At 45.4% G+C, this 16,057-nt stretch overlaps 1 protein-coding gene across 1 annotated transcript in view; it reads right to left on the bottom strand.

The window, feature by feature from the left end:
* LOC149869183 (desmoglein-2-like) overlaps positions 1–16,057 on the bottom strand; it is a 41,271-nt gene that overhangs the window by 11,953 nt on the left and 13,261 nt on the right. Inside the window, exons 2-9 of the mRNA XM_090039874.1 lie at positions 13,906–13,941; positions 12,792–12,926; positions 9,239–9,397; positions 8,912–9,056; positions 4,935–5,095; positions 2,793–2,921; positions 2,460–2,645; positions 819–1,078 (exon numbers count right to left, since the gene is read on the bottom strand). Of these exons, the coding sequence (XP_089896000.1) occupies positions 819–1,078; positions 2,460–2,645; positions 2,793–2,921; positions 4,935–5,095; positions 8,912–9,056; positions 9,239–9,397; positions 12,792–12,926; positions 13,906–13,941 (1,211 nt within the window). The remainder of the gene's footprint in view (positions 1–818; positions 1,079–2,459; positions 2,646–2,792; positions 2,922–4,934; positions 5,096–8,911; positions 9,057–9,238; positions 9,398–12,791; positions 12,927–13,905; positions 13,942–16,057) is intronic.

The following is a 16,057-nucleotide window of genomic DNA, read 5'->3' as shown; positions in this document are numbered from 1 at the left end:
CTTCCCTACAGTTTGCCACATGGCCCAAAACTGTGGCTTACTTCTCCTGATTAAGCCTGGGGAAGCCATTAATCCATGTGTTATTAAGCATGGATTAATGGCTTCCTTGGGCTTAATCAGGGAAATCAAGCCATGGTTTCCAGTGGTGGGCTCGCTGCCAAAAAACCCCAGCCTTACTGGCAAACAGAGAAAAGGGCAGGAAGCCCCGCAGCCTTGGAGAACCTGGTAGGAGGGGAAAAAGGGAGAGGGGGATGGAGTGGGGTGGGGCTGCTTACCGCATGAGGTATGGCGGTTGCAGGCAGCTGTATGATGGTTCCAGGCACTTCCATCTGTGGCTACATGCATGCAACAAGCTAGACCAGAGCTCCACAGACCTTGGTGCAGCCTCCTGGCTGCTTGCCACAGGTGGCTCAGGGCTACAGTGCAGAGCAGCTTGCACCAATCCTGGTGTGAGCAACCCCACCCCGGCCCCTTCCTTTGTCTCCCATACCCCAAGGAAGCACGGCTGTCCGCCCTTTTCTCTGCTTGCTGGTCAGTTTTATTTATTTATTTATTTTTGCTGCAAGCCTGATAAATCATAGATCCCACTGTTTTTCATGAGGCCCACCCAATTTTGTGATCTCTGTGAAAATCAGGTGCTCATGAATTTCGTAGGTCCTTACCAATAGAATATCACCTTGTTTACACTGTAATAATTCTACGTATCTATCAAAGTTGATACCCTACAACTTGCAACATAATATCTATATTATATATGCAAAAATCTCAGAAAATATACTTTAGAAAGGATTGGTCGCTAATACAAACAAGATTCTTACTTGATATGTTTTGCCATTTTTCCTGTGTCATCATCATAGGCTCGATATGTTGCAATAATCTGGTTTATGCTCATAGTTTCATTTGCTTCAATTATCAATGTGTTGGGCTTGAATACAGGGCCTTCTGGTACATTTTTTACTTTAATATTGATTGGAATTGATTTTGCTTTGTAGCTCCTTTTAATTGATTTGTGAAATTCTGCTTTATTTGTAACAACAATGCTCATATTTATATTCTGCAGTTCCTCATAATTGATCTCCTAGAAGTACAGAAAGGAAACAAAACTTCATTCACTCAATAAACACAGGATTTGTCACACTATTAATGATTCATTCTTTAAAACCTTTTTCTTTGTTTAACATGCATTAATATTGGACTGGTGAAAGGGGAGCCAAGTTGACAAAACCAAAAAAAAAGAAAAAAGAATGCTCATAAATTTATCAATGTGTGTATATATATAATATTCTGAAACATAGCATACAGGGCAAGAATCTTTGTATTGATAACATTAAAAATTCGGTGAAGAAGTCTTCAGCTCTTTCCTTTAAGATTCGAAGAGAACACTCTTTTCTTATTTCAAGGTTTGAATTTCACTTACCTGCATCACAATAGATATTAGAGTGTATTGATTTTATGTAGGTTTCATACAGTCTAGTTTTCAATTTTTGTTTTAAGCAATTTATTAAAATTAGTGCTAAGAATGCATTTTATCTGTCAACCTTGAATCACTTCACAAAAGCAGTTAAGCATTTTTACTCCAAATTCATAGATTGAAAAATGAAAGCACAAGATGATACAAGACCTGAGGTTAAGTATTCTTAGTTTATTTCAAATTTAAAGGGAACTGAGGTTTCTCAGCAGCTTGCAAAGATCAGGTGCTAAATGATTTTCCTGAGGACTTAAAGGCAGCATCCAGACAAGCGTGCATGTTTGGTATGTGGCACAACAGGATCATCTGTGGTGCCGCCCACTGCACATGCCATGCATTTAGGCATTCTCTGAGCTACTAATTTGCAGCATTGGGGGTTGAGAGACGGGGGTTTGAACCTGGCAAAACCTGGTAAAAAAACCCTATCAAAAAACACGCCCCCGTGTCTAAAAGAAGCAGGGTGGCACATGTGAGGGCAGTGGGTGAAGCCCAAAACCAGAGCCTGGCCACCTGGAACCACACTCCAGCTGCAGGCCAGGCTCCCTGCTGCTGGATCACCACAGCTGCAGCCCCAGAGGCCTCCAGGGCCCCAGGTTAGGTTGCTGGGGTCAGCCCAGGTGCTGGCTGCAGCTTCCCCTACCCCACCCAAGATAACTTGCCGCACACCACAGTGCATGTGCGTGGGTGTTCCCTGGAGAGAAGCAGCAGCAGTACAACTGTGTGCCACTGGTCTTTGTTCCTGGGGAATTGCACATGTGTGCTTGTCTGGACACACCCAAAGAGAGTAAATGGCAGGTCCAAGGATAGAAAGAGAGAGGCCTCTTAAACTGAAAGGGAAGAGAATTTCCTTTATTTTAATTCTATCTGCATATGGTAGGTACAATATATAAAGGGAAGAATGTTCTTTGTGTAGATTATTTGCTATTAACATAAACTAGTAGGCAAGGTAATTTTTTCTAATATTTAAACGGAATCTGAAGAATACACTTACTTTTATAAGCATCACAATTCCTTCATTTGTCCGGGTATCTGTTTCTATACGGAAATAACCACCTTCATTTCCAGAGGTAATTGTAAAGTTTGCCAGCCAATTATCGGAGAATTCTTCATCTCTGTCGAACACTTTTATTCGCATAACTTCTATGTTTTTTGTATTTTCTTCAACCCTTCCTTCATACTGTAGTAAAATGATATTATATGCCTTTCAAAATATTGTCTATACTGTTTTTTTATGACAGAAATAATATTTCACACATAATGCAATATTAAATTTTCTACTGCCAGACACAGAAATACATGCAAATTGTTTAACAAATATACCTACCACGTCCTTTTCAAGGACAGGAAGATTGTCATTAACATCTATAATCTTGATCTGGGCAGTGCACTGTTTAGCATTTCCATTTCCATCTTGGTCTTTTGCTTCTATAGTCAAATGGTAGCTACTTTTTTCCTGTGTGACATTCAAACAATTTTTTAAATCTATGCAGAAATCAGATATTAATTTACATGTTTTTTTCCCCCTTTACTGTATTCTTTCTGTTGCTACGTGGTGATCACTACTCTGAAAGGGATGACTGACAATCTGTTCAATTAGTATTAAATTCCATTAAACATAAATCATCCTGATGTCTCAATTGGTTCATTAGAGTCTTGAGCTCAGGAAAGGACTGTGGACTTGCTTTGTTTGTAGTAAGTTGCCTAATTCATTAGTAGTTTAATTGGTACAGCTTTTACTTCAAAGGGTGCCACTCTTATGATCAGCTAGGGTTACTTCATGGTTCAATCCTTTCTGATACACTTGGGTGTTAAAGCCCCCATCTCCAAAACAGGGATGTAAATATTGTGTTAAAAACCTATCTGTTTAACCTCCTCCAGTTATATTGGTTAAACACTTAATTGATAGCTCATAGTATTTTAGTGACCTTTGGCAGGAATGATCCCAGGCCCAGATGTCTTCACCATATGCCTGGCAGTGTGCAGGTGGCAGGCTGGCTGGTGGAAGCCAAGGGCAGAGGGCGGTGAGCACAGCTGAGACACTAAGGGACGCTGCCCAGCTGCAGAGCTGTGCTTCCCCTCACTCCCACAGGAAGGAGATTGATCTGCAGACCTCTTCTGTGCCCAGATTCCACCGCTACAGGGAGAAAGGGAAATGCTGGGCCCCCCACAGGGGTCAGACTGGGCCTTCCCACCATAGCAGTGAGACTCCTGGCCACACAGTGAGTCTGCACAGCCCCCCTGAAGCAGTAGGGCCCATGCAGAGCAACAGGTTCCACAACTTGCCCCAGGTGAAGGGGAGGTCTGGTCCCAGTGGCGTGACCTTCCCCTCCTGCCTGTGATGCTGGGGCCGCGTGGGGCCTGGCTTGGCCCTGAGGCAGGGCTGAGTGTGTTGCTGGCTTGGCCTGAGGAGGCACCATGGCTGCTGGAGCAGGCGATGATAAGGCTAAAGGGTTGTTGCCAGCCCCTCACACAGTGAGTGCAGCCGTAGGGAGTTCCTGAAGGGCGACAGTGCAGCAGTTTCAACCTGGAAGCCCACTACTGCAGTCCTAATGCTTCCTCCAGGTTCCCTGCTCTGCCACACTACTGTGCCCCAACTTCTACCCATGGGGTCAAAGGGAAGTCATGGCTCCTCAGCTGGGCAGCATCCCTTAGTGGCTCAGGTGCATCTGCCACCCCCTGCCCACAGCACCCCACCAGCAGCCTGGGGTCCACACAGAGCTGGGTGAATGGTGAAGACAAATGGAAAGGACTGGGGCCAGAAATCACTAAATGGTAAATATTAAACAGTAAATGGTATATATATAAATTGTTTAACCATTTTCATCCCTGTTCAAAAATGCTAGCTGGGGGTTATGAGGATGCTCAAAAGGAAATATGTCTGAAGATATCACCATCTATAGGCTAGTAAGAATAAGTAATATGACATATAAGTATGTTAAATAAGGTTGTTAATTTTTAACATACAACTTTTAAAAGGGAGATGTTATAGAACTCTGCCAGTGACATCTTACTTTTTATATAGGGCCAGAAAATCTAGAGGCAGCGCAGTATACTGCTAGCTTCACAGAACCAGATCATGATCCCTGTCAGCTTTATCATATGTTTATACAATAAAGTAAGGAGATACCTTACTTACCCACAAATACTACTCTTATAGTGGGTAATAATACTTACACGGCAGAAAAGTGGCCAACAAGTAATTACTTAGGGAGTAAGGGGGACTGGGTGAGAATTGCCAAGCTCCTTCTCCCCTGGCTAGTAAATGTGCTGGCTAGTAAAATGCACTAGCCAGCACAAAGGATAAGCCATGAAAAGGCCTGTGCATTCAGTCTCAGATGGGCAGTGGAGGGGTTACCAATCTCAACATGAGCCTCTAATAAAGAGGATGATGAAACAGTGGGGGAAGAGAAATGGAAATAGTGTTAGTAAAAGAACGAGACAGAATCAATATGAGATTGTAGTTTACCTCTCTGTCAAGGCTTAACCATGCTGTAACCTCACCAGTAGCTTTGTTAATGTGGAATGGAAAGGACGGACTACCATCTTGAACAATCTTAAAGGCAATCTTGGCATTTAGAGTGGCTGGATCATCTGCATCTGTTGCATTTATCTTCATCACAAGTGTACCTGGGAATTAAAAGAAAATATTGATTTACATTGCCTCTCCTCATATATTGGTAAATATCATTTATATAAAATGAAAGAGTGTGTTTTCAATCCCAGTGAACTATTTTTTATTGTACTGCTCATTGCACATTTAGTTAGTGGATTTGGAGAATATTCACCAATATGTCTTAAGAGTGTATGTTCAGTGAACTAATATACAACAGACTCAACCTACTGAAACTCAACACACTGGTAAAGATGGATTGACTAATATGTTGATGATTATTACAAACATTCTGATAGAAACTGTATGGATATAATTTAATAAAAGATCGGAAAATAGAAACAGGAAAGTTCCTTCATGTTATCCGTTTTCCATACTTGCCAACCTAAACAGCATTCCTTTACAGAAATAGTCCTTAGAACACCACTTGCTGTGTTGTAATGAAATGTATAAGCAGCCTTTCCCTCTGATGGCAACAGACTAAATTATATGTCAATAACAGATAATGGAGATGCTCTTCTAGCTGTAGCAACAAAAGCCCAGGTTCTTGAAAAAGGTATATCTGAGTTGAAATAAAGCTTCTAAAGCCATATTTGATTTTTCCTAAATCCTGCTTGATTTTCAGAAGTATCAATCAACAAGATGATCCTATTAAGCTCAGTGAGAGCTGAAGGAATATAGTGCCTCACAGAACTGGATGCTCAGTGATTTCTTTCACAATCTCCCACATCAGGGCCGTCCCTGGGGGACGGGGGGGGGAGGGGTCAACAAATCAGGGCAACTGCCCCAGCCCCATACTTTGGGGGCCCCACAGACTGGGCAGAGAGGCAGCTCCATGTCCAGCCACTCACTACTCCTCCCACCCCCTGCTGATGCCACTGCTGCTGATGGCGGTGTCAGCTTCATGTCAGGAGCTCATGGGATTGGAGCGGGGACAGGGCCAAGACCTGCACTCTGCTCGGGTCAGCTCTGCTCCCCATCAGGGATGAATACAGCATAAATAGAGGGAGATCCAGAGGAAGTGCAATGGCATGACCATATCCCCTGCCTTTCAGACTCTGCTGCAGGAGCAACAACTAGGACTAGGTCACAAAATCCTTAGATGCAGGTGTCGCAGTGGACTAAGTCTTTCTGGTCTTTCGGAAGGCCTGCAATACTGTCGCTCACCCCATTCTCATTAAAAAATTAGGCGACTATGGTGTCGATGCCTACATGGTCAGATGGGTTGCTAATTGGCTGGGGGGCCACACACAGAGAGTGGCGGTGGATGGGTCATTTTCGACTTGGAGGGATGTGGGCAGCGGAGTCCCCCAGGGCTCAGTCCTGAGGCCCACACTGTTCAACATTTTCATCAGCACTTGGATGAGGGGGTGAAAAGCACCTTGTTCCAATTTGCAGATGACACTAAGATGTGGGGAGAAGTGGGCACACAAAAGGAGAGGGACAGGCTGCAATTAGACCTGGACAGGTTACAGGGGTAGGTGGATGAGAACAGGATGGGTTTCAATAGTGACAAGTGCAGGGTACTGCACCCAGGGAGGAAGAACCAGCAGGATACCTGGTGGGGAACTCCCTTCTCATCAGCACGGAAGCAGAAAGGGATCTTGGAGTCATTACTGACTCCAAGATGAACATGGGCCGACAATGTGGGGACGCGGTCAAGAAGGCTAACCACACCTTATCATGCATCCATAAATGCAGCGCGAGCAGGTCCAAGGAGGTGATCCTCCCCCTCTATGCAACATTGGTCAGGTCGCAGTTGGAGTACTGTGTCCAGCTGTGGGCGAGGCACTTCAGGAGGGATGTGGACAGCATTGAGAGGGTCCACAGGAGAGCCACTCGCATGATCAGGAGGAAGCAAGGCAGGCCTTATGAGGGGAGGCTAGGGGACCTGAACCTGTTCAGCCTCCACAAGAGAAGACTGAGAGTGGATCTGGTGGCCATATATAAACTGACCAAGGGGGACCAGCAGGCAATGGGTAAGTCCCTGTTCCCCCGAGTACTACCAGGAGTAACAAGGAATAATGGCCATAAATTGATGGACAGTAGATTCAGGCTAGCTATCAGGAGGCACTACTTCACAGTCAGGGCAGCTAGGATCTGGGACCAACTTCCAAGGGAAGTGGTGCTCGCTCCTACCCTGGAGTTCTTCAAAAGGAAGCTAGACAGTCACCTAGCCGGGGTCATTTGACCCCAGCATTCTTTCCTACCCATGGCAGGTGGTCGGACTTGATGTTCTGCTGAGGTTCCTTCTGACCCTACCAACTATGAAACTTTTTCTAAGACCCTGAAGCAGGTAACCCCCACCCCCCAGCACCTCCTTCTTCCACATTGTACAGAACCTTCCCTCTTCTCTCCTCCAACCTGCCACTGCTGCTGTCCCTAACTGACCTAGGGTAGGAAGAGCATCAAAGCTGCCCCTTTACACATCTAAGTGGGCTCAGGTGGGGACAACAGCAGCAATGGAAGGGACCATGGGCTGCAGAAGGGGAAAAGAAAGATTCCTACCTGCTTTGGAGACTTAAAAAAAAAAAAAGTTCCTTGTTGCGTGGTCTGCCCGCCCCAGTTGGGGGAGGCATGGGGGAACTTCTGGGGGGTGGCTGGTCCCTGATCCTAAAGCACCAGTTGTTGGTCCTGTACCCTCCTTGTTAAAATCCTGGATTTGCCTATGAGTATAAAGGATTAATTGGCCTGTTTATCCCTAACCTTCCTTTTCAGAACTTTTCCCACAGAGCCTGATCTAAAGACTAAAGCCCACTGACATCAACAGAAAGACTGCCACTGACTGCAGTGGGCTTTGCATCACTCCATATTCAGCCAGAACAAAATATATTCTTCCCTAAGCTCCTCAGAAATCCCATGTAAAGATGCCTTGCATGATGAACTGAAACAGGAAAAGTGGCACGGAATCTTTTACTACTGAGACAGAGAAATGGAATCCCTGCACACTCCTCCTTAGTGGCTACTGGATGCTTCAAACCCATCACCAAGCACCCACTTGTTGCCATGCATATGCTGGGCTCAGCAAAACTCAATGAGAAGCCCACTTTCAGTATTCACAGGCACACATGGACTCTGTTTATGTGTTCTACAACTGCCCACTCAATTCACCAGTCACACTGCACTGGGCCCTTCTATAGCCTAAATTTTTAACGTGCCAGACTTGCATAAGCAAAACTGCTCCTAAGCAGAATTACATGAGGTCAGCAATTTGCTTTATTTAAAACTGAGGAAGCTACTTTCTCATTTTTTTCAACACTATTTAGCCTCTTTTCCACAGTTGGACCAATCAATGAGGCTTACTATGTAACATTATTGATTACAGAGTCCCTACATAGATTGCTGACTTCAGCAGTGTTAAAAGTAGAATTACTCCCCAACTGTATGGATGTGAACAGCAAGCTGATGTTTAATATTATACCACCAGGAGTCTCTGTTACGGTTATGATGCAGTACACTGCAGACTAATGAAGCTCATGGCCATGTTGCTTTTTGATGTCCAATGGAGGCAGATATGCAGTGTTAACTGTGCCATCAGCAGAGCTGTAGGCAACAAATACATGACCTTTATTCCCATTTGACTGCTTTCCACATTTTTGACTTGGTAGGTTGTATTCTTCAGCAACCTTAACTGTCACTAAACATTGTTCTTATGTATATTGTGTTGTCTTCTTTTCTTTAGGAAATAAATAAAATCAAACAGAGGAAATGCCATTTCTCTAGTTTAGAAATGGTGAAAAGGAGACAAAGCTGTTAAAAAAATGTATTGGGAGGATGAGTCAGTGACAGCAACTTTACTTAATATGCTAACAGTTAGATAAATAGTATCTTACCTACTTCACTTAACTCTTCCACAGAGCCAACAAAAATTTCCTGGGAAAACACTGGATAGTTGTCATTTACATCTAAAACTTTAATTCTGAGGTCTAGTGCATTTTCCACCTCTTGACCACGTTCGTCAAATGCCTGACCTTTAAGCTGCAATAATACAGAAATAAACAGGAATATGGATATCTCTACATAGTTTTAGACTGTTAATTTTCATTTTGCAATTGAGAAGTTTAGACACATTAAAACAAAGCAGTGGCATTAACTTGAAAAAATGAAAAGAAAGTGCTTGTATAAAAAAGAGAACATTATAGTCTGTTGCGTCAACTTACCGAAAACATTGGAGTTTGTTCTCTGTCAACTATTCCTGTTATGTTCAGTTCTCCAGTCCTCTGATTGATAACAAACAGTCCATAAGGCGGTTCTGTCACTCCTGGGCCAGAAACTCTGTATGTAATTATCATACCAGAATCTTCATAATCTGATCGAATCTAAAAAGGAACAGGTTTAGTTGCACTAAATACATTTCTTTAAAAATGCATAGAAAATACATTTTTCTCTGTCTTCAACATATGTAAACAAACAAACATGCGAACACAGAGTAAAAGCTTCATTTTTCTTGGCCTCTGCGCAGAGAGGGAGAAGAGCATGCAAGAATCACAGCCCCTCTCTGTACTGGTCCTTAGATCCAGCTGAGTTCCCAGTGATAAGCATTCTTTATCATGATTAGCAAAAAGGAAAATTGTGCACTCCAGAGTTTCTCAAAGGCTTCTAGAAAATAGCCCCTTCAAAAACGCAAGTACAATGCAAATGACATATTCTGGCATTTATGTCACTGTAGGCAGCACTGCCACCTTATTATAAGATTACCCAACATTTTCCATTTTCAATTACATACAACTTTGCAAACTTAACATTTTGCTTGAAGTTTTCCATAACCTGTGTGCCTCACGCTAAATATTTTTTGTAAAGTTTAAGCCAAAGTATTTCAGCAATTGCTGAGGAACCTGCCTCACCCCCCAAAAAACCACACAACAATCCACTTGGAGTAGGGAAAAAGTATATTGTTTCACAATACAGGTTTCCCTTGCTTTATGCTGTACATATATTCCTGGAAAACAGCGCATAACTCAAATTCGCATAAAGGGAACCCACTTTACAATGTAACAAATAGGGATATGTTCCAAGACCTTGACTGTACTGACCCCCAAACTCATTTCTACCAGTTTTACAGGACAATTTTGGTGCTCACCAACAGCGGACAATGCACACAAGCAGAGGGCACTATCATAATGTGGATGGCAACTACAGAAAATGTGTCGCAGACAGCAAGTAAGGAGCACGGATCTACATGGGAGACTATATTTTGGTGTGAGGCACTCCCGCAATACATCGCACAAAACTCCTGACTGCGGGCTTCCACCACACCTATCGCAAGAGTGATTTTACCTTGCATGCAGTGAATTTTTTGGTATAAAAAGGGTCATCGCACAAGACTGAATTCACACATACAGAACCCGCATCAAATAAGGGAAACCTGTACTAAAAAAGAAAATAAATCCTAGTGAACTTTTCTTGAACTACTCTAATGCTCCTACGCTTTGGAGTATAGACACGATGTCTGAAATGGAGGCTGGGTCAGTGGCATGCCCTTTGCTGTTCCAGGTGTGTGTGTGTGTGTGTGTGTGTGTGCGCGTGCGTGTGCGTGCGTGTGTGTGCGTGTGTGTGCGTGTGTGTGCACGTGCACTGTTCCAGGTGTGGGGGTGTGTTCCAAACATTACAGTTTTACTGACCATGGCTGCTCCTCTGCAGTGCAGTTCCATGCACACAGAGCTGTTTCTGGGGCACCAGGTTCCCTGGGGGCTCAACATTTTGGTGCTTCCTCTAAATCAACATCCGTGGCTGATGTCCCACCACACTTAATTACACTACTGCTAAGCATATTCCAGTCTCTCACAACTGCTAATGCTAACCAGACAAAATATGCAGCAACCTCACAAAACAATGAAGCACGTTTCAGCCTCTGCTTCAACTGAGACTGTGCCTGTGCCATCCCCACAAAGCAGCTGAGTATGCTCTTGCTGAGGGCTATGAAGACAGAGCTGGACTTTTCCCTACAATTACTGATCCCAGCTGCCTTGGACTGGGGTGGGGTCAGAAACCAGAACTTAGAGCAGACAGTTATGTCTTGTCTGTCTGCATGATGACCTCCCCGCTGGTATCTGAGCAGTGTGAAAAAGGAAATTGCCCAATTTGAATGCAAAGGAACAAAGAAGATGAAGAGGGAAATGATCAGATTAAACAGGCAGCCTGATGACACCAGAGTAGGGTACTGTGGCTGAGACTGGCTAGACAAAGAGACCAGAACAGGAAACTGGAGAAGCTGAGTGGAGGGCAAACTGGGTCAGCGTGGGCAAGGAGATCTGGATTAAGTTCCAGTGTGGGTTTGGAGGGCTAACTGAGAGGTAGGTGGGAATAGACAAAGAACTGCAGGAGGGGTCTAGCAATGGTTAGACAAATAGACTAGGTCTGGGAGGTGAGTCCTGTTGAGTAAAGACTGGAAAAAAGTCAGTACAGAGAATAGAACATGGTGCCAGGAAGAAATGGCTGGAGGAAGCAGGGCAGGAGGGGACAAGGCCAGGAAGGAAAAGCAGACAGAACTGGCTGTGCCCACTAAAGCACACTCCCTTGCAGCTCCTGGAATGGAAGCCATGATTGCAAAGTCTCATTACTCCTCTGCTGCTGTAGTACTGCAGTGACTATAATTGCTTTGGTTGCTTATCTTGTTATTGACTATAACTGTTTTAACTGTTTATTTTGTTATTTCTCTTTCTATATAAGGAAAAGATTTGACCATTAAGATAAAGTTAGTATTTGGAACTAACCATCTATTTTAAATTTCTTGTTGCCTAGCATAAATGTATTTGACCTATTGGTTTCATGACTTTAGAACTTAAATTTAGTATAAGGAAAACACTTGTGTAAGGTTTTGTGGTATGTCTGGTGCATGTGGCTATGTCTGGTTTATGTGGAAAGAGGTAACGAAAGACTAAATGATGGACATGTGTGTCAGTGACACAGAAAGACAGGCCTCTTGCAGCAGGTGAAAATAGCTTCTGTGGTTTAACAGTTAAGAGCTGCAGCGATTTAGAGTCAGCAATAAAGGAATACCAAACACTAAATCATGCACATCCTGATGGCTGAAGCCTGCAAACGATGGCCCCTGAAGATTGCAGAACACAAAGCCAGAAGATCGTGACCTACCAATCCCAGCCTGCCAACAGGACAAGGAGGATGGCCTTCGTGCCTGACTCAGCAGAATCCATAGGCTTGTATGGACAGCTACTACTATAAAGAATGAACACAAAGACAAGGCTTTGGGTCTCTTCCACCTGCAAGAAGGAGTTTTGGGTGCATCCAACAAGACCTGACTCCAACTCTCTTGGCCAGCCTGGCTGGCCACCAGACTGACCTTGAGTAACTTTGAAACTTGGTAACACTTTAACCTTTGCAGGACTGTCTAACTTCTGTGTGTGTGTGTTTGTCTCTTTTGAATGAATAGATGAATGAATGAGTGAATGAGGATGTATGGGAATGAGTAAAGCAAATAACCTTACTGTTCTTTATACTTTTCATGTTGCGTGTTTTATGTTTTATGTTCCAATAAATGCGGCGTTGTGCCTTATCCCCTGATAAGATTCCAGCTTGTTTTTAATTCACCTTGTATGCCCTGTGTGCACAACACTGCCAGCAAATAAGCATGAAACTCACTTGCAAAGTGTGTGCCCAATTTCCTTCTGATGTTGGTCCAAGCAGAGAATGACAATCTATTATTAAAATCAAACCATTTCAGTAAAGTTATCCTCCATACTGTTTTTAACTTACTCTAGCAATTGGATTCCTCTTGGAGTTGTCCTCCCCTTCCCGAATGACAGCTGGTGGTACGATCCATTCTCGCTTTTGTCTGATGAGGCTGAATTGATTAGAGGGCTGATCATTTTTGCCATCCTCCTTTAAAATCTGTGGATATTGGGGGGAATGGGTTTAAATCTCAATGTTATATTTTGGTCATTTAATGCTGATGTTCTTCTTAATTAGCTGATGTTGTATATGGATTTTATTAATGCTTTTTGGTTGCAAATGATTTTCATTTATTTGACATTTAAATTATATTCTAACTCTGAATAAAATATGGATGACTTAAAAGGCAAGTAACCTGGACATTTCTGAAACAGTCGTCACTTTCACAGAAATACAGACTAAGGGTCAGATGTTAACCCAGGGTATCAAAAAAAACAGCCCATGAAGCTGTTTCATTCAGCCCGTGGGGTTCCCAGAGAGCGGGAATTTGGGAGTGAGACAGGCAGTGGCAGGGCTATGGAGCTCCAGAAGGGGAATGGTATTGGCAGCAGTGGAGAGGGCCAATTGACAGCTGCATTAATCCTCCATACCACCACTTGCCCTAACACTGGCACTGGATCTGACCCAGGAGGCTCCTTGTGGTCTGGATCTAGCCTGCAAGGAGCCCTGCAGTCCAATTCTGGCCCAGGAGCACAGGTGAATTTGACACTCTTAGACTAACCTATAAACCGGGGTTGTCAAACATACCACCCTCAGGCTAGATCCAGCCTATAGAGCCCTAAGATCCAGCTTGTGGGTTTTAGAACCCAAGCACCACATGCAGACCAGGCTAGCATGCAGGCTGGACCCGACACCCCAGGTGCTACATGCAGTACAGGGGGTTGGTTTGGGGCTCACACTGCTTGCAGTGTCCCCCTGGACCAGCCCTGTACATTGGTTCTGGCACACACAGATCCAGACTTATTCTGGAGCCGGTGTGCTGGTCTGAGGCTATCCACTCTGCTATAAACAGGAGTTATCCTACAGATTTTTTAATACGGCTTTATAACAGGTAAAAAAAAAAAGAGGGCTCAAAATATTTACTAGACGTAACTTACTATTTTTTTAAACTGAAAAATAATTCTTCATCACTACTAACCTCAAAATGAAGCGCATTTCCAATATTCAAACAGATCTGTGAAATAAACAATAGATCAGATTATTCATTCAGCATAAGGTGTAGTGGCATTAAGATACAACCATCTTTTAAAAAATGTAATTGATAAAGAAAGGTCCAGTATGTATGAAGTGTTAAATACTGTTGAGAATTTTACCTAAAGTCTACCCTATATAATATACATACATTTAAATAAGACCAGAGTTTTTCCATACTTTTCTTTTAGGAGAAGCATAGAGCAGATGATAATTAACTCCTCTCTTATGCATCAACACTGAAAATATAGGAATACTACAGCACTGGAATCAAGAATAGTTCATCACTGCCTCACATGGATCAAGTCCAGAATACTGACAATATGATTATCCTTTCACGTTCTTGAGCAAAGCCAATATTACTTGTGTCACATTACGCATCATATCAACTGAGTCAAATGTTTCAGATAGCACCTGAATGTAAAAATGTATCAAAGTAGCTACTCCAGAACTATAAATGAAAGAGAGATCACTGTATCTAAAAGTCTCACAATAGTAGCCTCATCACTAAGAATCTGGGCTTTCCATTTCCCATGGATTTTCCCCATTAAAGGAAGCCCAGGGAGGTGGTGTGGAACTTGCATTGCACACCAGACACTTGGGGCTGCAAAGGCCTGGCTGCCCCACCCCCCACAAGTGGCCTGGGGGTTGCCATTGCCCCGGGAAGAAGGCCCACCCACTCCTTCCCAGGGGCCTGGCGGCAGATTGCCACCCAGCCCTGGGACAGGCAGGGGGGCTGCGCCAGGAGGCAGAGTGCAGCTGCGGTTGCTTTTCTGCTTCAGAAGCTCCTGCAGCTTCCCAGAAGCTGGGGGGCGGGGGGGGCACAGGGAAGCTCCTGGCCGGACCTGAGGGCAGTGTAGGGGCTGCCCAAGGCCACTGGAGGAAGCACACGTGGCCTGGGATGCAGGAAGCCCAGGGATGCAGCACAGAAGTTGCAGCCTGTGCCCGAGGCTTGGGACGGCAACGGCCTGGCTGCCCCCCTCATGGCTGGCCCCGGCGGGTGCCACAGGGGCCTGGTGGCCTGGCAGCAGCTCGTCCCGACTTAAGTATGGGCAGGAGGCTGCGGCAGCAGCCAGAGCGGAGCCACAGCTGCTTTTTTGCTCTGAAAGCTCCTGTGGCCTACCCGAGCTTCCTGTGCCCCCGGCCGGGACCCTGCCAGGTCACGACACTCCCAGCAGCCTCAGGAGGTGACCTGCACTGCCCCCAGGGTTGGCCAGGAGCTTCCCAGAGCCCCTGGGCTCCTTGCGGCCACAGCAGCTTCTGTGAAAAAGAAAAGAAGGCTGTGTGTAGAAAAGAGGCTGCGGTTCCGCTCCCACTCCTTGTGCAGCTTCCCTGCCTGTCCTGGGGCCAGGGAACAAGCTGCTGCTGGGCCCCTGTGGGGTGGGGGGCCCTGGTCTCCCCCCTCGGGCAGCGGCACCCACCAGAGCCTCCTGTGAGGGTGGGGCAGCCAGGCCATTACCACCCCAAGCCTCAGGCATGGGATGTAAGTTCTATGCCGCCTCCCTATGCCCCAGGCCACGTCCCTGCCATCCCGTGCTGCCCCCAGGAGCCCCAGGCACCCCCTGTGCTGCCCCCAGGGGCCAAACAGAGGGGTTGGGAGCCAGCGACTGCCAGGCAGTGCCCTGGGGCCAGTGCTTGCGGGGTCCAGAGCAGGGTGGCAGGAGCCCGGGGCGCAGCTGGCTGGACTCTGGAGCCAGGCTGGCCTGCCCCAGCAGGGAGAGAGGGGAGCCATCTGACTCTGGGCCCCACTGGCGCTGGCTCCCGCATGCCCCCTTGCTCCCAGCCCCGTGGTCAGGTGAGGACCAGCATGCATAGTCCTAACCCCGTTACCTAAGTTTCCCACTCCATTACAGGTGGGAACAGCCCCATGGTCCCTCTGGCTGGGTGGGGTGGGGCAGGCAGGGCACAGTGGGCCCTGCTCTTCCAGGGGCCTGTTGTGGCTTCCCCTGGGTTCTACTGCCCGTGGCTCCTGTCACATTTTCTAGATGCAAATAAATATTAATATTAAAAATTTTCTAAGGGCCCCATGGGCCAGACAGAATGGCCTGGCAGGCCAGATGCAGCCTGCGGGCCGTATTTTGCCTATCCCTGTCATAAGG

This window comes from Crocodylus siamensis, chromosome 3 (assembly GCF_052110815.1).
Source record: "Crocodylus siamensis isolate JL-2025a chromosome 3, ASM5211081v1, whole genome shotgun sequence".
Classification (NCBI taxonomy): Eukaryota; Metazoa; Chordata; order Crocodylia; family Crocodylidae; genus Crocodylus; species Crocodylus siamensis.
Note: the sequence above shows the minus strand (reverse complement) of the source record. Positions and strands in the feature narration are given on the sequence as shown.